The sequence below is a fragment of the Lepidothrix coronata genome, unplaced genomic scaffold (genome assembly GCF_001604755.1).
Source record: "Lepidothrix coronata isolate B3197 unplaced genomic scaffold, Lepidothrix_coronata-1.0 Scaffold3, whole genome shotgun sequence".
NCBI lineage: Eukaryota > Metazoa > Chordata > Aves > Passeriformes > Pipridae > Lepidothrix > Lepidothrix coronata.
In genome coordinates this window covers 11,725,583-11,746,701 of record NW_016690183.1, presented here as the reverse complement: position 1 = coordinate 11,746,701, position 21,119 = coordinate 11,725,583, and the positions used below count along the sequence as shown (strand labels likewise).

The 21,119-nt window shown below is 41.6% G+C and overlaps 1 protein-coding gene across 1 annotated transcript; it reads right to left on the bottom strand.

The window, feature by feature from the left end:
• Positions 1–1,830: 1,830 nt before the first annotated feature.
• LOC108499904 lies at positions 1,831–19,943 on the bottom strand. Its single transcript, XM_017820224.1, has 10 exons — positions 19,854–19,943; positions 12,269–12,389; positions 10,735–10,840; positions 9,879–9,953; positions 9,108–9,164; positions 6,123–6,182; positions 5,576–5,637; positions 3,821–3,887; positions 3,488–3,537; positions 1,831–2,054 (listed from the first exon to the last, which is right to left on the bottom strand). Exons 2-10 carry the CDS (start codon positions 12,343–12,345, stop codon positions 1,910–1,912), a joined length of 699 nt encoding a protein of 232 aa, XP_017675713.1. The 5' UTR covers positions 12,346–12,389; positions 19,854–19,943; the 3' UTR covers positions 1,831–1,909.
• Between the last annotated feature and the right edge of the window lie 1,176 nt (positions 19,944–21,119).

Below are 21,119 nucleotides of genomic sequence, written 5' to 3'. Positions count from 1 at the left end.
CCCAGGCTACACAGGCCCAGCCTCATGTGAGGTGTGGGGACTCAAACATGGAGTGCCAGCATTAGAAGTGTTCCCAGAGCTGGATGCAGGAAAGCAGGCAGCAGCTGGAGCTGTACCATGCAACTTTTAATTCAGTTAGGTGATACTTTTGCAGATTTTCATGGTTGTTTCTAATATGCTGAGGTTTTTATATGAGTACCTACAAATTTTCTGTCTCATAAGATGGGCTTCCTACAACTCTATATCCTCTTCATAACTTTAGTGAATTTTCTTTTTCGAATTTGAAACCTCCATTTTCTACAAAGAAACAGGACATTTTGCTACTGTGCTTCGGTCTCAGAACATTTTTGCTCCATCGTAAACGTTTTGTGTGTGCTTACCTTCCTAGCTTTCATTGTTTAAGCTCCTTTCTCCCACCAGGTACTCATCATGAGAGGCATATGACAAGCAGACCAATACTGTCTCATTAGAGAGTGGTTTTCATGCTCTTCCTAGTCTGTGAAAAAGAGCAAAAGTATCTGGAGCAGGAAATAACATGAGAAGGAAGTTAAAACTATTTTCTGGGTTATTTTGTTCTTCAACAGCTCTAATTTATTGCTGCACGACTTGGTAACGATAACCAGGCAGAACTCTTTCCCAGTATTCTCATGCAGATGATGGCTGATGAAAGTGGAAGACTCAGGAAAAAAACATGCTTTCAGCAAGACTTGGAATCACAGATACCAAATGATACTTGATGAAGCACTGAGATACCTTTTCAAGCACAGAATCACAGAAGTAGCCATAGACTTTGTATGGAGACCACCCTGGTCTCCTTTCATAGATGAGGCACAGAAATTTGCAACTAGAACAAGCAGTCTGCAAGTCTGCATGTCCCTTAATCCTTGGGTAAGACATTGTGAAGGTAGCGTGTTTTCGTGTTTTCCACTGTGATCAAAGACAGTCTATTTCCAAAAATTATTCAAGGATGGAGGGAGTACAATGCCCTCCTGCAGGGTAGAAAATTAGGACATGGAGGGCTCTCAGGACAACCAAGCCCAGAAGGCAGGTTGCAGTGAAGCCTTCTTAAGCATCCACAAAGAGCTGTTTTGTGGGACCAGTGAGAGCTTGATCAAGGTCTCCTGTATGCTACAGTAGATGGGAAAGTCTTGACTGCTCAGTGAAGTACATAGAAGGCATATTAATGATGTCTGCCTATGCAGGACATTTGAAATCTACACTCGGTCAGACATGTGGTCTGTGCACAACAGGTTTTTCCAAGGTACACGAGGGCTTGACACTGTAGGTAGTTCCTATGCTGTGAGCAAAATGGGAAACACCATATTCTTCACGAAGGCTTTGCTGTGTATGTGCAATACTGTTGCTGCTCTGTGTGTATGAGAGGCCATTTGCAGGACTTCTGTCATTAGGCAGCAAGGTGGTCAACTGACAGGCTAATCCACAGACCTGACTGGCCTTGAATCTGTCAGGAGGCATTCTTTAAAATAAAGATTCAGCTCCTATCAATTATCACTGCCCTGCTGATAATGAGGTCATTTCAATTTGCATTAACAGAAGATCCTATTTAGATTTATTTACAGATTTCCCAAACTCATACCTGTGGTGATGGGGACAGGACATTCAGGGATTTCGGGAATAGATCAGAATGTGGACATTGAAGCAATTTTTTGCGTCTCAGACACATCTCTGACAGCAAACAACTGAATGCACTTAAGCATACTCCCTCTTGCTGAGATACATGGGCTTTAGTTTCTTCCTCTAAGGAGTTAATGCAGTTTGCAGAGGAAAGACAGACATCATCATATGCTTTTAGCATTCATGAATGCTTTATTTTAAAGTGCAGGTCTTCCCAGAAGCAATACAGTAACCCTACAGAAATCCAGTCTGGAGTCTTCAAAATCTTCTAGGGTTAGTGTGTCCACGGCTGATGGCAGATACTGTCCAGTAGCTGATATGTCCAGATAGCATCAGGTAGGTGTTTATAAACCAATAGAAGTGTTAAGCATGAGCAGCCACAGTGCAGCAGGTATCTGACAAGCAGCCACACACATTTCCTGCAACAAGAGAGACAAATGCACCAAAAAAAAAAATACAGACACTGTAAAAAAGTTCTATTAATATTAAAAACTATTGGAGCATATAGTCTCGTATTTCATTGCCCTGGTCAACTCAGAATCCTTCCTTTATGTTGCTGGCAATATTACCACAGAGTCTGTTCCTGGCAAGTGTTTAACACTTAACAATGGCTCTTGCCACCAAAGTTTTTGTGCTGTGAACACATACTGAGAACACAGAGCAGAGAAAATGCATACTATCATCATTTTACAGTCGGGCAACTGAAGCCTGTAGGGAAGAAATGTGTCTGAAGTGATGTAGGGAGTGTGTAGAGTTCATTGTGAGTCCTGCCGTGCTCTTGGTCTATACCAGTTCTCCCTTGTTTTGTGCAGACAAACCCTGCAGTGCTTTTACCTGCTCCTTTTGGAATATTATTCCCACAGGTGAATACTCTGTGTTAGCAGGAGCAGCTTCCTGACATGAAAATGCATGAATTTAAATGAAAATGAAGCTTCCCAAATTAAAATAGCCAATGGCACTTGCTAATTGTGCTTGGTCGTGTAATAGTTAAAAATGCTTATCTCTCCTCAGGAGGGACAAAACCAATTGATCTGTTTTCTGGACAACTGTCTGCAAGATCCATCTGAAAGTTTCCTACCTCACAGAAGCAAACTGAAGGTTGCTTTCCTTTTACAAAGGTGCTATAAGACTATCACAGGACTGTCTTGGGAGACAGTCCTGCTAATGATCGTGGAAAGTGACAAAGAAAATGAGCTATAGCTGGTGACTCTCACACCAACAGCCTTCACCAAATAATCTATAAATAGCTTCAAAAGCAGCTGTACCCTGACCACAAAGTGACTTACTGAAGAATTCATTCATAAATGTCTTCTTTTCTTCAAACTGCCCTCAGCCAAGACTAAGAAAATAGAGAAGTGGCATCACCTGCCCCAGCAGTTATGAAGTCCACGTTACTTTGGTTCAGGCAGGGGAAAGCCCACCAATAACCCCTCAGTATCCATCTGGTGAGGGGAGTATGCAGAGAAGTGGTTTGATGGAGGGCTGATAATGGAGCACTCAGGGAGAGAGAACCAAGTGCTCACACTCTAGGCCTTTCTCCCTTTCTTCCTCAGGAAGAGGGAAGGAGACATTTGCCAGTATGCACTTAAATGATGCTTTTTTCAGAGGTAACAGGTGAGCAGATTCCTAAGGAAACGTACCCAAGGGCCAGAACAGAGTTTGCACTTAGATTACTTCAACCTGCTGCACCACTAAGTTTGCATACACAGAGGTCTACACTCGCAGCACATTTCTCCTCTCTCCTTACACTGTTTCTCCTATGATGTTCCAGCACTAGTCAGAATAATCTTATCTCCATGGTGCTCAAGGTGTAACTAAGCAAGTGTACATGTAATGAGAATATTTTACCTACCCAAGATAGAAACGGAATATTTTTAGGTAGTCGGTCATTGATTTCTGGGTCTAGAGAAGGAAAAAAGAGACACGAATGATTTTGAAATTAAGTTTTCTGACTTCTAGGACAAAAATATTGAAGAATTTAAAATGGCTTGCACACTAACAAAACTGAATAAGAGGAAGTAGTGAGCCTGAGACATAGGAACTTAGTGATATAAGGAACCACTGGGGCTGAAAAACTCAAAAAGGAGTCGCATTTGATGAAACAAGATTTCCAACTTGAAACAAAGAGAGATGGAGGAGGCTCTTCAGGTGCAGGTGTAAGGAGACCAGTGCAGTTCTTTTTTACCAGTTTCACCATGGCTATCTTCTGAGCGAGAGAGCTTGGGCAGTCATCAACCTCCTTTCTTTCTTGGCTGTGGAGAAAAAGAAACACCAACAGAGATTGCAACTAACGCAGCTCATTGCACATAAATGAAGACAGCATGAGGAGGTGCTGCAACCTAACAGATGCCTTGGTTGTGGAGAAGAGTTTCTTACTGCTTCCCATTACATAGACGCATTAAAAAGTATCACTCAGTAACAGCATAAGGGGTAAAGACTAGATCGATGGCAAAGTTCATTTGGGAACTTTGTAAAAAGTTCATTTGGGAACTTTGTAAAAAATATATAATTTCTCTCTCCGTCCCATTTCCCTGGATCTTAAATTTGACCTTTCTAGACTGAACATGTTTGGGTTTCTTCTTTCTAAAAATACGTGTAGCTTTGTTTTGTTTTGAACTTCTATTTACTTTGCTTTGACTAGGCATCAAGAACATGATGTCTGGGGATGTCTGCAGACAGTCAGCTTCTCATGTATTTGTACACACGTAGATTGACAACCCCTTTTACTTGATGCACTTTCATAGGAATTACCGCATGTAACAACTGAATTCATGGGTTCATCCAGTCTTAATAACAGACAAAACTAGGCAATCCTCAAGTAGCCACACAGTAGTAAGCAAGCATGCCAACAACCTAGAGCGAATGCTATTTAGATTGTTTTATTGAAGGAGAGCATTAGTATTACCCAGTTTCTCCCATCAAACGTGCTACCGTGGTGGTAAGCCATTGTCTTCTATGATGACATTGCCTGATGGAAGCACTACAGTAACTGAAATAGATCTGTAGTGCCCTTCAGGTGTGCAGATAGCTGTACTATTGCAAGCAGCAGATATCCTCCAAAATACTTGCTGCTTTAAACTTTAGATTATATTTCAGCCTGAGTTCTTACAGTTCATGCAGTGCATACATAATGTCGTTACACAGCTCCCTTCTGCAGAACACAGAGAACAAAACTGAATCTCAAACCACTTCAGAGGACTGAAAGAGGAGCTTTTAAAAGGGGCTCATACTTATGCTGGCACATCATACTTGAGGCTTAATTTGGAAGTGATTGCAAGAAGGAATACTTAACCCCTCGTATATACTGAAGTTAGAGGATATCTGCATTGCTATGCAGCTGAGAAACAGGAGAGTAAGAGTGAGAAACCCAGTGCTGGGCTTAGTACTTAGATGTGTTTTGAAATTCAGAGATCCTATGTAACCTCGTTGCTTAAAGGAAACTAAGTACAGTAGTGAGTTGAGGGGGGAGCATGTTTTCAGTGTCACTTGGACTCTGGCCATGAAAAGGGAACACTTGCTTGTAAAAAATAAGTGTGTAGCTGCAGGCTATGCTGCTGCTGTTCAAGGTGCTGCTTTTGCTTGTTATTCTGCAAAATAATACTACAAACCTGATATAGGTTATTAAGAAAGAGTATTGAAATTAATATCCAGGAAATGCCTTACAATTCTGGTCTACTGAGTAAAAGATAAGCTACTCTGGAATCTGTTAAGAATGAGATGAGACATTCCAAGTCTAAATTTCATTTGCATTTCTGTGGTTGGGTGATTATATGACAGAAAAAGAAGCTGTTCTACATAAATATGAGGTGCTTGTTTGGTGCTGCATAAACCATATTAATTTACAATCATGAAGCATGTGCTTCACGTATGGCTGATGTGGAAACATTCTGGATACTATAAAAAAAAGGAACCCAGAATAGAGGACATTGCTAATACTTACGACCCAATTAGTTCAGGGTGCTTGAGTTGCTTGTATAAGTGCTTTATTTTTATCTGCATGCCCTTAAAAGTTCAAAAGAAGAGCAAACAATCTTAGTATTAGTCCATCAGTCTGATGTGCAATAAAAGTCAAGTCAGAGCTTATTAGCATGAGATCAGCACCAGTGTTGCCCTTGCAGATATTATATTCTGCTCTCCCAAATTGGCTCTGATAGAAATCTACAGGAATCTGCCCTCCTGGTATTAGTTTTATATTGCAGTAACTTTCTGGATGACCTATGTTCCCAATAATACAAGGTTACTTGTTTTAAAACCACTCTTGCTGGTTTGCAGACTATGGTCTGCAAAACTTCTAACTGAAAACTTCTCAGTGTTGCATTATTTTTGTATTTTTGAGACTAATGGCAGGCCTACTCCCCATACTCTTACCTATATTATATTTTACTCTATTGTTTCTCTGTTTGACACCTTTGTAAAACTTTTTCTAGGATAGTGATTGTCTGAACAGAGAAAGAGCATGTAATATGGTATGAAATAGAATGTCATACCTCTAAGACTTTGTCCTGTGATATGACTAATTCTCTTCCTTCCAATATTTTGCTTTTTGCCTAAAAACCAATAAAAACAAATATGACTTGTCAATGGGAAAGTTTTTATATTAAAATTAGTGTTGATTAAATTTTCAGTGTAGAGGAGACTACTCTTGTAAGAAGAGTAGTCATCTGTAAAAAGAGCTTATAAAAAGCTACAAACCAGCACTTCCTATCCATCAAACATTTATTGGAAGTGGGGATTATGTGATCACACTATGTGTTTGACAGTCTTTCTAGCCCCAGAAGTTGTGGCTGGTATCAGCAGTGAAGGAAAATCTTACTGAAATAAAATTCCTATCTGTTTGGTAAGAATAGGCAGTGGGATAGAAGACAGAAGCTGAAGATGGTATCCACGCTGAGATAAACGCTTTGAGGGTGGTTATAACCATTTTATCAGACCCAGAGGATCTACACAAGCAAGCTGCTTGTGACCACTGGGCAAGCATTTTTTCATTATCAGCAGGAACTAACTAGTGCTCTGCAGCATCTGCATTACATGTCAGACTGGTGTGACAGGCAGCTCACTGGGGATCAGTAGCAGAATCATAGAATGTTCTGAGTTGAAAGAGACCCGCAAGGATCATCGAGTCAAATTCCTGGCCCTGCAGAGGACAGCCCCAGTATTCACAAAGATTCACACCACGTGCCTGAGAGTGTTGTCCAAATGCTTCTTGAACTCAGGCAGGCTTGGTGCTATGACCACTTCCCTGGGAAGCCTGTTCCAGGGGCCAACTACCCTCTGGGTGAAAAACCTTTTCCTAATATCCAGCCAGAACCTCCTCTGACACAGCTTCATGCCTGTCCCTCTGCTTCCCTACATGAGGAAACTGTAGACTGAGATGAGGTCTCCCCTCAGTCTCATCTTTTCCAGCCTGAATGAGTCAAGTGACCTCAGATGTCAGCCTCCTTGTATGGCTTCCCTTCTAGGTCCTTCTCCATCTTTGTTGCCCTCCTTTGGACACTTTCTCATAGCTTTATATCTTTCCTATACTGTAGTACCCAAAGCTGCACAGAGTATTCAAGGTGAGGCTGCACCAGCACAGAGCAGAGCAGGACAATCCTCTCTCGTGATTGACTGATGATGCTGTGCCTGAGGCACCAGTAGGGTTCTGGGTCACTCTATTGACCACACCATCTCATAAGTGTGTGTTTGGGTGCAGTGAGTTGAAGTAAGGTAAGTAAAATGAGGAACAGTATCTGAAGGAAACTGCAACAGTCCTCCCTTAAGTTTGAGAGCCGAAGTACAGGACAAAGTACTGGTGAAAAAAAAAGCTAAAATAATTTTGGTTTTGCATTTGAGGTGATTCAGTAAATTTTAAGTGAAAAAAACAAACATATTGGAAATATATTTTTTTAAATCACAAGATGTATGCTGCAGAGTCACCTGCAGCCCTGCTTAGCCATGGTTGTATAAGCTAATGCTGAGGGCATGATGGCAGGGGGCAATTGCATGTGCAGTCATGGACTTGGACAAGATGTCATACATCAGCCAAGAGTCCTGACTCTTCTACCACCACAAACAAGGGGTGGAACACTCAGTAACTTGTGAGACGCAGAATGCCCTGAGCAAAAAAGCATCCTCAGGAGTTGGGGAGTGCAGGAAAAGCCTGGGGGTGGTGGGACAGAAGATGAGCGGGAGCTCCCAGTGTGCCCTGGCAGCAATGGAGACCAGCAGCCTCCCACTCCTATTGGCAGAAGCACAGTCTGTAGATTGTGGAAAGAGCTCTCTTCCTCTGCTTAGTACTTGTTAGACCACATGTGGCTACCACACTTCCCCTGGTACCTGATGGTAAGGCCACAGGATGGCTGTGCAGGTGTCCTGTGGACACCTGCAGGAGGATGGAAAGGATGGAAAGGCTCCTTTCTTGGAGTTTTTACAACTTGGCTGCATATAGCCCTGAGCACCCTCCTCTGAGCTTTGAGTGGGAGGTCAGACCAAAGATTCTCCCACAGTCCCTTCCTACCTGAATTACTCTGTGATCCCATGACTCTGCTGACTCATAAATCAAGAGGGCCTGGTTTATGGAGGCCTCTCCTGTATAAAAGTTTTGCTTTTCTATAACTTTGCATGAAATCACAGACATATGCATAATTTAAAAACCTTGCTGTAGACTTTGTTATAAGTGCTTGCATTTAATTGTTTTGTTGGAAAAAATCTCTCCTTTATTCATAGTGAACAAAAAGAAATGATAAGCCTGTCAAGGCCGGGGGGGAGGCAGGAAAATTACATTAATTTGTAAGTCAGAACAGTCTATTTTGTTTAGTGCTACACTTTTTTAAAATCTTATGATAGTTGATGGAATATGAAAGATTTTAATTCTAGAAGGCTAATTTAAATTGCAGCTGTGTGTTTAGAAACCCAAGGCACCTTCCACTGGAGGGACAAACCAAGGTGCCAGCTAACCTCATGCTTGTATTTGTTCCTGTGGTAAAACGTGAGAAGAAAGGCTGTTGGTTTTAAGCCATTGTTATGTCCACAAAATAGCAGATTAGGAAAATGTACAGTGGAAAATTGGTCAGTCACCAGCTGATATATGTGAAATAAAAGTGGATCATGTATATTTCTTTGTGGATAACTGCATGCCTTGGGACCAAACAATTTGGGATTCACCTTGAGCGGCATTAGAAGAGACCTCAAAGACTCAGTAAGCCATAAACTTGAAGCTACTGTGACTCGTTCAAAAGTCTGCTCTCAAGAAATCCTTGCACTCAGAGACAGCAATGGTAGGGGAGTTTTGTCATGCCAGTGACAACCAGCAAAATCTTTGCTGCACCTGTGTCTGGACAGAGTTGCACATCACAGAGCTGCCCTGACAGGGTCTTCATTGCTCTGGGGCAAGTCCAAACTTACAATATATTTTTAATAATCTTGTCATCAACTTTCAAACTCTTTCGTCACGTATCATGCTTATTTCTGTCTTCACAAGACCATGTTCATACCTTTATAAAGTCCTTTGTCTTTTCCTCTAACCTTCTCAATGACTCCTGCAAACATGCCTGTGACAGAAAAAGGGTTAGTAGTGGGCAAGGGTGGACAGAGTGAGATGCAAGGTGGTCACAGGTTTAGTGAGATGGGAGACCAAATACAAGTCTCACTGTAAGTTTTGCGTATCTCAATACCTACCTATAGGGATTCTTAATGTTAATTATGCTGTTTGGTTTTATTCCTTTCAAAAAAAAACCCAACCAATAAATCCTTCCTTTGCCAGTTATTTGAAGTTGTTTTACAAATAAGGTGGAGGAACTATGTGTGTGTGTGCGTTCGTGAATTCAGCTTCCAATTCATTCCATACTGCAGTTACATGTAGAAATTAGTGGAAGGGTCAGCTGAACAGGAAAAATGTCCTCTTGCTTGTATTTACCAGTGGCAGCAACTCTGATCTCATGTCTTCTTGTTCTTGTGTCTAAACTGCAAAGCTTTTAAATAAGGAACTGGATTTCCCCTTAAGCATGTAATATACCTAGTGTACCAAATGCTATCCCTGATTGAGGATCCTGTTTACCACAGGTTATTTCTGACTTTATTATCAGCCAGTGTGTTGTCCAACTACATTCTTCCCCAGAAAAGATGCTCTTGCTCAAGTTAATCAATCCTTGAGAAACAGAGGTATCTGGACATTTCTGGGCATCAAGTAAAAATGTGTAAAGTGTGTATACTACAGATTTTATCAAATCATTAGAACCAGGATATGCTATTATTTGACCACTTGCCTTCAAGTTATTTATGTCCTCTGGACATGGAACCTGTTGACGCTTGAGAAGTTTATATTCATGGAATAGAGCAGTCTGAAAATTAAAATCAAATGTATGTCATGAAAAATCAAAATAAATGTTATTAAGAAGAAAAAATGCAGTAGAGAGTACAGTTTTTCCTCTATTCTTTTTATACAAGATTCTTGATTCTTCAGAGCTGTGTGCTTTGGTTTAAGATGGCAGAAAGTTTCCCTGTGAGGCCTAGTCATGAAATCAACAGACAATAAGAAAGTAGAAGTTTCTAAAGTTGTCTTTTCAGGAACAGTCATTTTATTTCTGCTTCCCATCGAGGACATTATTTTCAAAGTATGCCTGAAACATTAAGAACTTAAGAAAACTGGAAAGATGAAGGCTGTTTTCAAGGTAGGTCCTTCAATAATTTAAAACATATTTGGTGTTATTTTGCAGTTGTCTTTAATTGGCAGGACATTCATAATATTTGAAAAGTACATAATGTACATAAATTTAGCTAATTTAGCAGTTAGCTAAATTAGAGTATTGCCTGGCCTCACAAGTTTTCTTTTGACATGATGCTGTTGGTAAATATTTTTTTGTGTGATTGTATGCATGATGCTGTTGGTAAATATTTTTGTGTGTGATTGTATGCATGCTCCATCCCCTTCTCTGCCCAAAAGCACATGAAACAGAGGGCAAAAGCCATTTCGAATCACCCAGAAAAATTCTTCTGACTGCAGTGAGACCAAGGGAGTACAAGTTACTTGCCCACATTCTCACCATGAATCAGCTACAGGCAGTACAATATGGTTGGGGTGGTCTTTGACCTCAGAAGACCCATTAGAAGTCCACATCCTACCTCCTCCGTCTGACACTCTGGTTCTTTCTTGCCCGTTGTAGAAGTGAAGCCTTCAACATCTTTCTGTCCCATCTCAGTCGCAGAGGGCACAGGTGATATCTGAAAACTACAGAATCAGAGTGTCAGCCACCATTCTGGTTATGTGAAAATAAGCAAGGCAGAAGCAATAGCATTAAAACAGAAATTCAAATTTCACAATATCTTTTGCATTTCTTTCCTCCCCCCAGGCATGCTTTTTCTTGTTACATAAGATGATGATAAAATAACCAAATCAAGATTTTTTATGTAACACCAAGTTAATCCCATTTTTGACCAATGAATGATTTTGAGAAACTTTCCAAAATATTTTATTCCATTTGCATTTTTCTGTACTTTTTCATTGTCTGACTTTGCCAAGAAGTAGGTGCAACAAGATATATAGGGAACAACCTTATCTCATGTTTATTTTAGCCTAACAAGAAAAAGGAAGTTGACAAAATGGTGAGCTTTGAGTAGTCTGGGAAGTGCCTGTACTTCTGCTCAGACCCATGTGGCACCAAAACTGTCCAGCTTGCAACCTTATTATGCTAAATACCCTAAACATTTTCCTATAGAATCATAGAATCACAGAATATGATGAGTTGGAAGGAACCCATCAAGATCATCCAATCCAGCTCCTGGCCCTGTGTAGGACACCCCAGGAATCACACCATGTGCCTGAAAGCATTGTCCAAATGCCTCTTGAACAAGCTTAGTGCTGTGACCACTTCCATGGGGAGCCTGTTCCAGTGTCCAACCACCCTCTGGGTGAAAATCCTTCTCCTGATATCCAACCTAAACATCCCCTGACTCAGCTTCATGCCACTTCCTCAACTCCTGTCACTGGTCACGAGAGTGAAGAGATTAATACTTGCCCCTCTGCTACCCCTTGTAAGGATGTTGAAGACTGTAATGAGGTCTCCCCTCAGTCTCCTCTTCTCCAGACTGAACAGACCAAGTGCCCTCAGCTGCTCTTCATATGGCTTCCTCTCCAGATCCTTTACCATCTTTGTTGCCCTCCTTTGGACACTCTCTAACAGCTTAATATCTTTCTTATATTGTGGTACCCAAAACTGTACACAAATTCAGGGTGAGGCTGCACCAGTGCAGAGCAGAGTGGGACAATCCCCTGCCTCGACTGGCTGACAATGCTTTGCCTGATGCCCCCCAGGACATGGTTGGCCCTCCTGGCTGCTAGGGCACTGCTGACTCATATTCAACTTGTCATCTACCAGGACCCCCAAGTCCTTTTCCCCAGCACTGCTTTCCAGCCTCTCATTCCCCAGTCTATACACACCACCTGGGTTGCCCTGTCCAAGGTGCAGAATGTTAAACAAGGTGCCCTTGTTAAATGTCATACAGTTGGTGATTGCCCATCTTTCTAATTTGTTGAGGTCTCTCTGCAGGGCCTTTCTGCCCTCAAGGGAGTTGACACCTCCTCACAATTTAGTGTAGCTTGCTTTCTGCTTGTTCTAGAAGGCACAGTAAAGAGGGAATTTGCTCAAGTGGCACTCACCTTTCAACATGCTGGTTTTCACTCACGGGCTGCTTATTTTCATCAAGAAGTTCGGAACCCATCTTGCTGAGATCCATCTTTGCACTCTGTAGATGAGGTCACATCTGAAAGCAATATCTCCCTACAAAAACATTGCACAGAAAAATCTGTTGTTTCACACAAAACACTGTGTCATGCCCCATCTCCTGCAGAGCTGGAATGAGATGCTCAGGTGGATTATATAATTTGCTCTCCCCAATTCTTTGTGTCTGACAGACCTCACAGTGGGTTGTCTCTTATATATTTGTAATACCAGATTTTTTCAGATTTTGAGACAGGCTGGTAGAAAACTTATATCAAGCTCTAACAGAGCAATACAACCTGTTTCATAGCAGAGACTGCCATAAAACTGCTAAATGCAAACACAAAACCCCTTGGCTCTTTTTCTTGTTTTTAAACCATGGTAAGTCTAATTTTAATTTTAGTACTGTAACTGCTGAATTTATCTCTATTTCCCTTTTTAGACAGGACATTTGGGCATAAATAGGCTTGAGGCCATCATACAGGGTGTAAGGGACTCATCCAGAAAGAACAGCCCCGATCCAGGGTTTAGCTAGGAGGTTACCACAGGCACAGGACTACATACCAGTGCCCCCAGGGATGCTGCAAGGGAGGAAGCTGCAGCAGCTCACTCAGCCTCTGCTCAGCAGAAGGAAGTACTGGGTGAGGCTGTGACACAGTTGTTTTTTCCCCCGCCCCCCCTTGATCCCAAGCAAAAAAAGCTCTGCTGAAATTTTACACAGGCTTTCAAGGACAAAACAGTCTTCAGGAAAGGAGCTTTCAGAGGTATTTCCCATGGATAGCTTTGCTACCCTATTTATACAGCAAAGGGGTTGAAGTTCTGATGTTCACAACAAGGATAACAAATATTAACTGAGACACAGATTTTGGACAGCTGCCCTTCTGAGTGCTGTAACTTGTCTGCTGACATGGATGCAGCCTGCAGCCCTGTGAGAGTCTATGGACTGGACTGATGGCTGTGAAGCTGGGGATAGAACAAAATCCCCCAGCTCACTCCAAATAAACAAGTGTATTTACAAGGTGAGAGACAAGAGATGGGGGTGTAGACAGAGTGGCAGAGCAAATGGAGGCATTTCAGTCCGGCAGTGTGAAACCTCTGACATAAACTAAATTTTTACTGAACGAGATGAGAACACGATGAGGACAAAGAGTGAGGTTTCATACATCATCTCGAAAATGCAGGATAATCCCAGCAATCACATTTTGTTCCTTGGAAGGACATCCCACACCTTGCATTATTTAAATTTCTTTATGCACCTCGAGTCTCCTCAATTTTGCCATCCAGGCAGAAAAACAACCTTGGATTTTTACAAAAGATTGTCTTCTGTACTACCCTGTAAATATTTGCACTGTGGAGGGAAGGGAGTGAAGGGCCAGAGGGCCTTGAGACATGCTTGCATTGTCTCTGCACCATCTTTCACCAAAAGTCACCCTTATAAGAAAGGAGGAAGACAAACATGGCAAAAACTGACCAAAAAAAAATCCCAGAAGTCTTTTCTACATTTTCACAACATTCTACCACAAAAACTTACTTAGACATCCTTCAAAAAGCTTAACTTTGAACACAAGCAAGAAAAAAAAACCACAGCAAAATAAGAAGGAAATGAAGAAAAACCTGAGTAAAAAGTGACAGGTGCAGTCAGAGGGGCATGCACCATGACTGACAAGGAAGAAGAATTCTTTTCCAAACATGGTTACAGATATCTGTCATATCCAACCCCACAAGGCCCTCGGAAACAATGAGGTGGTGTAAAATAACACACACTACTCAGCTTCTTGCCTTTGTAATTCTCCAAGAAGACTCAGTCTTGCCATCAACTGAAAAAGCTCTGCCACCATCCCTGCAATGGCACTGTCCTAGATGTGGCTTTTGCAGTTGACGGTTTGGTGCAGATAAGTTTAATTTCCACGCTGTCCTCAATGAGGGGGTGCTTCTCCCCATCAGCGTGGCAGAAGGGTGAGTGGTGTTCAGTGTGGGTTGAGGGGGACAGGTAAGGTTGCTCCTCACACTGCCCCCTCAATCCCACCATGGCTCCCAGCAATGGTCTTGCCTGCAGGATTTTGCTCTCAGGGATCTCATCCTTTGGCAGCTCATAGAACCTGAACAGACAACACACCCCAGCAAGGTGTAAAACTTGTTGATTTTGGCTTATTTTTCAGGGTTGCTTTGAAATTCCTTTCTCCTGATGGTCATTCTCTCAGGTACTAGTCATATCAGCAGTACTGTTAATTCTTATTGCAAAGAGAGTATATAATTTCCCTGTTTGGTTCTGTCAGCAAAGCAGCTAAGCTGCTGGGGCAGAGATGCAATTAATTTTGTAACACAGGGCTGCTTCATATTCAGGACCCAGTTCAACAAAGCACTTAGGCAAAGAAATAATGACCAGCTTGAATGGGAAAATTAGTGCTTAAAGTTAATTGTGTGCTTTTAAAATTGGACCTTATATCATGCCAGTCAAATAAGCTACTCCATTACAAGCTCCTGCTAACAAATACATGCCCTGGACTTTCTTTCCTCAAAAGGGGAAACAGATTTAGATGGGGCCTTGAAAAACCTGTCAACATTCAGTACTAACACAAGCCAATATGTTGGCTTGCTCCTTACTAAATTTTTCCGACCAGAAAATGCAGTGTGCCAGCATTTCAGTGACAACAAGTCAGTGCTTTAACAAGCAAATGGACTATATATTAAAAACCAAACAGGGCATTTTTCTCTTCCCTTGAGACAGTCTCAATGGAATCTGATAACTAAGTATTTTTTGACATCATGAGTCCTGAGATTTCTAATATGCATCACAGTAGGCCCACCAAAAAGTAATCTGAGTGACAGAAGGATTAACCACGCAGAGAACAACAGGAAAAACAGGATGCTGTCTGCAACGTGATGCACATAAAGCTAACAGTTGTGATTAGAAGTGATGCATTCTTGTGAAGCCAGATATATTCTCACATGGGCATAGGCTACAAGCAGGCTCATGAAACAAACCACCTCAGAGCTCTTGCTGACCAGCAAATCATATCTTATGCTGTACAACTGTATTAGATTAGGCACAGAGATATCCTGACCTAAATAAATTGATGAAGTTATCAATTAAACCATGTTTCTATAGGAGAAGACTACAATGTCAAAACTTTCAACTTTTTCAACAAAAGCTGTGTGATGGACAAAACCTGTGATGCAGCTGTTGTTGAAGTGGTTCATACAGTAAGCTGCCTGCTCACATCTTCATTTTTTATGCTGTTACTGAGGTCTGTGGTGAGCAGCCCAGCAAGGCTGTCACTTTTCAGAGACAGTCTCTGAGGAACTACAGATGCTAAAGCCAGATACGGTGCTGCATGCTAATGTACGAGATTCAATAACCTGGACCAAATTATTGCTGCAGTCCATGTCTGACCAATTGGAGCTGATGTTATTTCTGTATTTAATTTTAAATGGAAGAATGATTTTGCTGTTGCTGTTTTAGATTAATTGTGTAGTTTGCTTTGGTGCTTCTTTACATTTTAGATATATTCTGAATCTCTGCATGAGCCTCTAGGGATGGGTTAGTGTAGTGTACTGAAGTTTTCTTTGGAAGTCCAGGGCCATGACTGCAAAATGGGAATCAGAAAGCTGGCTGTTATGGTAATTAGTATGCAGTTTTAGTTGTGTAGATGTGTGATGTGTTAGCAGGGAGTGTTTATTTTTAGTTCAGACATCTAAAACTGGTATTCAACTATGTTCAGCTATAGGCTATGAAACAAATCTGTCTAAAGCAAGACACTGCTGTGTTGTACAGGTACATGAATACATGCATGTAAAACAATAGGGAGAAAAAAACCCAATAGTTGCCTAAGATGAGACAGTTTCAGCTTTGCATCCACTTCTGAGAAGCCCTAGAGATGGGAATGACATCCAGCTTTCCAGGAAGAAGCCATGTTTTGACTAGAGAGGGAGTGGGAGCGAAGCCTTAAGACTCTTTTCCCATAGGCAGGGTAGCACAGAGGGTCACTCACTGAAGCAGTTATGGTGTAGGAGGTGAGACAAGAGGCCTAGAAAATTAGGAGAATGTCAGCTTAGCTCAATTTAAAACAGCAAGAGATATTTCCTTGAAGAAGCATTGCCTTGACTGCTACCCCAGACTGTGAGTTGTGTCAGGCAGTGATCGATTCTCAGCAGTGTACAAAACGCTTCCAAAGTGCTTCCTTATACTGAATGCCAATAACATCCATAACGATTTCAATTTTAGCAGCTATAGCTCAGATGATATATGTTTAGCTTTAGTGTTCAGCTGACTCAATGGAAAGTATCAGCCTGGTCATCCCATTCATTTGATCTCCTAAAAATATCATCAAAACAGCATGACTGATGCAAATAAAGGGAGACAGAGTCTTTAGGCTGAGGAACCCAGGCAGATCTGGTCAACCCTAGCAACTTGCTGGCAGCTGTTATACCATAACTCTCCCTCTCCATCCATCCTCTCAGCACTTAGAAAATTAGAAATGCTATCTCCCAAACTGAGGAACATGGCTCTAAGAAAAAAATAGACAAGCAACAGTTGGCTTTGCTTTGCTCAAATTTCCCCATTCCCTATCTTTTGTGTGCCTGATTTTGCAGCCTCAGTGGTGTCTTTTCCCTGACTTCATGCCTTAACTTCTAATTCCTTTTTTCTGCTTGTGCTCCTTTACATATTATTTCTATCTTTTCTTTGAAACATTTCGGGCTCTTTACAGACCATGTACTTCACTCTGTGTAAGTACTGGGCTGCTGCTCACAATTCCTCACTGAACAGCTCTCCTATCCTCTGGAGGAAGAAGAAATATTTTGTTACCAGGTGCAGAGGGCCTCACTTGAAAAAGGTAAAGGTTTCCAGTGGTCTGTGGTACAGATATCTGTCCCATTTGAGCAGCTGAATGCTCATTAATATTTCATTTATATCGAGATTTCTTGCCTATGAATCGGTAAAAAACCTAAACATCTGAGTTCATCACTGTTCTGCATCCATCATGAGTTTTCAATGTTCAAATTCATTGTTTATTCAATGATATTTTAAAAAAATTCTCTGCTATTTCCAAGCCCGTTTGCTCAGAGAAGGATGTCTGCCTTGAATGCTCAGACAGTGGACGCCTGCATCTTGTTTTTAGTAGTCACAGTGCTTAAAGTACTTCAACTTCTCTTCCATATGGTTGGAAAGACTTGATTTTCCTGTTGGTTTTTTTGTTTTGTTTTTTTTTTTTTTTAGGCTAGACTTGGCAACCATGAAAACCACATACCAGCATCTGAACTGGAATAAAAGGGATATTTTTATGCTTTGCTTGGATTATCTTTTCAACCCAGTTCCCAGGGGCATGTCCCAGTGCTTAAACTGGGAACCCTCCCAGTAGACCAAGACTTCTGTGCTTGTTCCGGAAGAGGAGGTAGTCAGAAGATAACTCCAACAGAAAAAACCTTGGAGTTCCTTGCATTTCCAATTTGATTTGCCAATGTAACTCACACACTTCCACAGGAAAGCAGCTGACATGCTGTGAAATTTCAGGATACATCTCTTGTTCTGAGTGATTTCACTGCTTCTAGTATCTAATCTACTTTTTGTGTGTCTAAGCTGCTTCCCTCTTCTCCTTGACCAAAGACATTGGCCATGTTTCGCTGATTAACTGCACTGGAAAACCCAAACGGCAGAACATAGATTGTTGTTGCCTCAAAACCAGTTCTCTCTGCCCATGAGCAAACTTGTTCCCAAACTTGGCCACCACAATAGCAGAAGCAAAAGCTGGTTTCTATTTCATTCTCTGCACAACAGTGCACAGCAGAAGCAATGAATTTTGTGCTTAAGATATCGGAGCAAAAAACATGCTGAGGGAAAGGTCACTTCCTAATCCTTAAGGTCCCTTCCAACTCCAGCCTTTCTATGATTTCTATGATAAACCCTCCAGAGAGTTCATGGTCAAGGTGGATAACTCAAGGCTGGAGCAGCTGCTCTTGACCATTGCATGCTGCTCTTTTGTCTTGTGAAAGATGCAAGAAATATTTGTAAAACAGATCCATGCCCCTTTGGGCTAGTAAAGGTTGGCTAAAATCAACTGAGCTCTTTTCTAACAGGAATTATTCACATTTTTTCCTCTAAGAAGACAATTCATTGGCTTTTCTGAAGAAGTTCAAAAATCTTTTCAGTGTTCAAATAATCTGCACATGATCCAGAGGTGAGCATTTATCACTATATCACTAAACTTTGATTCCAAGGGAAAAAAAATCAAGAAAATACAAAAAAGTTAATGCAAAGAAGCATCTACCATGTGCACTGAATATATCTGGTCAGGCCTATGAACATGGAGAAAATTTGTACAAATTACTAAAGACATCTGTCTTGTAAATTGAGGCAACATCTTGATACTTAAACTCTTCACAGTCTCCTTGTAGCCTTCCTCAGTCCAGACTGCCCTGTATTCCTCATTCGCAAAATTCCAGGATTGATAAAAGTCTCAGTAGGCAATTCTCGTTTCTGTCTCTCAAAGTCTTATCCACTCTCCTCCTCTTCAATGCTCAGAGAGATACTCAGAAGCAATGAAGAGATATCTTGTGATCTGCTCTCAACAACACACCAAGGACATATGTTTACAACTCCCATTTTCACCAGATGCAGGTGTAGTCCCCACAGAGGAGTTGTACTGCACAGAGTAGGAACCAACATTTGGCCGAAGACTCACTGACTTAGGCCATTTGAGTCCAGCAGCACTTTGGTGCTGCTAGTATTTTCTTCACAGACATTAATTGTAGGAGGTTGAAAGGGGGTTGCAGCCTGTTGTGTGGCATAGCACATTGAACAGATATTGGGTTGAACTTCTGGTCCATTAATGTGTAGTTTCTGGATATGTAATAACTCGTGGCAACTTCCCAGCTCTCATGATGTTCTGATTACAACAACTTTCTACAGCCACCTAGGAGTTAGTAGGATGTCTTATCATGTTTATGTGTTTTTGACCTTCAAATGTTTCTGCTTGCTGTTGAGCTGAAAAAGAGTAAAGTATTTCTCATCTGAAAGAATAAGATTGGGAGGGAGAGGAAAAGAGAATGAAAGACAGACAGATGGTCAGGAGGTGCAGGTCTGTTCTTCTGGTGATAGTGATGTTGTCTTCACACTTGACCCCATACCCTTTCTCTGCCCCATTTGGCTCCATTGCTATCCTTTATCCTTAATCCCTCACTCTACTACATTGTAATACTCTATTTACATGGAAGAGAAAATAACTGGACACCAAATAAAAATGCCACAAAAGTTAAATGCTGTAGTGGCTACATATTTGCTAAAACTTTTTTCTCTCTCTTCATGGGTCTGTAGCTAGTGGGAATCTTTGTACAGTCCTGTTGCTTTTCTCTGGAAGTGATAGTATGAATTAGACAATTTTCCTTTAAAGATTAAGGAGGCAGTTGAAGGCTAGTTTCTGGTGTGATTTACTGGCATGGTATCACGCCATGGTAAAAAAATTACTTGCAAAATCAAACAGATAAGCAACAGCTGTTGGCTTAACTGCTATAAATTTTACTGCCTACCTGAGGGAATGTTTTACTCTGGAAGAAGCATGGACATGACTGTGCCTGTAGGGATCCAGTCTTGGGACATGGTTCAGCAGTCTTTGTGATGCAAACAGTGGACATGGTGGTAAGGTTCCATGCCTGAGGACAGCATTCTCTACACGTTCTACACGTTCACCAGTGCTCACCAACACCATTTACTGCTCACATCCCACAGGGCCCAATCCCATATGCCACAAAAGATGAGGGAATTTGAAACAGTCAGAAAGGACCGACTGAGGGCAAATCCTTCCTGACCAGCCTGATTGCCTTCTGTGATGTTCTGTCAGTCTCTGAGGATGAGGTGGAAGCAGTAGATGTTGTATACTTTGACTTTAGCAACACCTTTGACTGTGTAGTAGCCATACTATTGTATACCTATTGTATAGTCCATACTATTTCTGTGATATTTTTGTAGACAAATTGGTGAGATATGGCTTAGGTGGATTACAGTAAGTTGGGTGGAACATTGGCTGGCTGACTAGGTTCAAGAGGTTTGGATATATGATATGAAATTCAACTGACAGCCAGTTGCTAGCAACGTTTCTCATCTGATATTGAATTCAAAAATACTCAAGATGTATTAATGACCTGGCTGATGGGATGGATTACACTCTTAGTCAGTTGGAGGATGATGGGATAAAGGACATACAGGAGTACCTGGAGAAGCTGGAAAAATAGCTCACGGGAACCTCGAGAGTTGGCAAAGGCAAATGCAAAGCTCTGCAGCTGGGAGAGAATAAGCCCTTGAAACAGTAGGGGCTGGGCACTGCCTGTATAGAAAACAGGTTTGCAGAAAAGAACCAGTGGGCACTTGGTAGAGAAGTTGAACACGAGGCCTGGAAGCCAAGAATCATGGAACCATAGTCATAGTATCACAGAATAGCCTGGGATGGAAGGGACCTTAAGGATCATCTGTTTCCAACACTTCTGCCCGTGGGCAGGGACCCTCTTCACTAGACCAAGTTTCTCAGTGCTCCATCCAACCTGGACTTAAACACTTCTAGGGATGGGGCATCCACAACTTCCCCAGGCAACCTGTTCCATTCTCTCAGTAACCAGTTTCTTCCTAATATCTAATCTAAATCTACCCTCTTTCAATTTAAACCCATTCCCCCTTGTCTTGTCACTATATGCTCTTGTAAAAAGTCCCTCTCCAGCTTTCTTGTAGGCTCCCTTCAGGTACTGGAAGGCTGCAGCTAGATTAGCCTGAAGCCTTCTCTTTTCCAGGCTGAACAAACCAAA

What these genes read in the sequence shown, in the direction of transcription:
- LOC108499904 (XM_017820224.1), bottom strand. Translation starts at nt 12,345, where the DNA reads ATGGATCTCAGCAAGATGGGTTCCGAACTTCTTGATGAAAATAAGCAG. An exon ending in AGACAAAGGACTTTATAAAG is followed by an intron (nt 6,183 to 9,107) that starts GTATGAACATGG and finishes ATTGGTTTTTAG; the next exon opens with GCAAAAAGCAAAATATTGGA. An exon ending in CACCCTGAACTAATTGGGTC is followed by an intron (nt 3,888 to 5,575) that starts GTAAGTATTAGC and finishes TTTTCTCCACAG; the next exon opens with CCAAGAAAGAAAGGAGGTTG.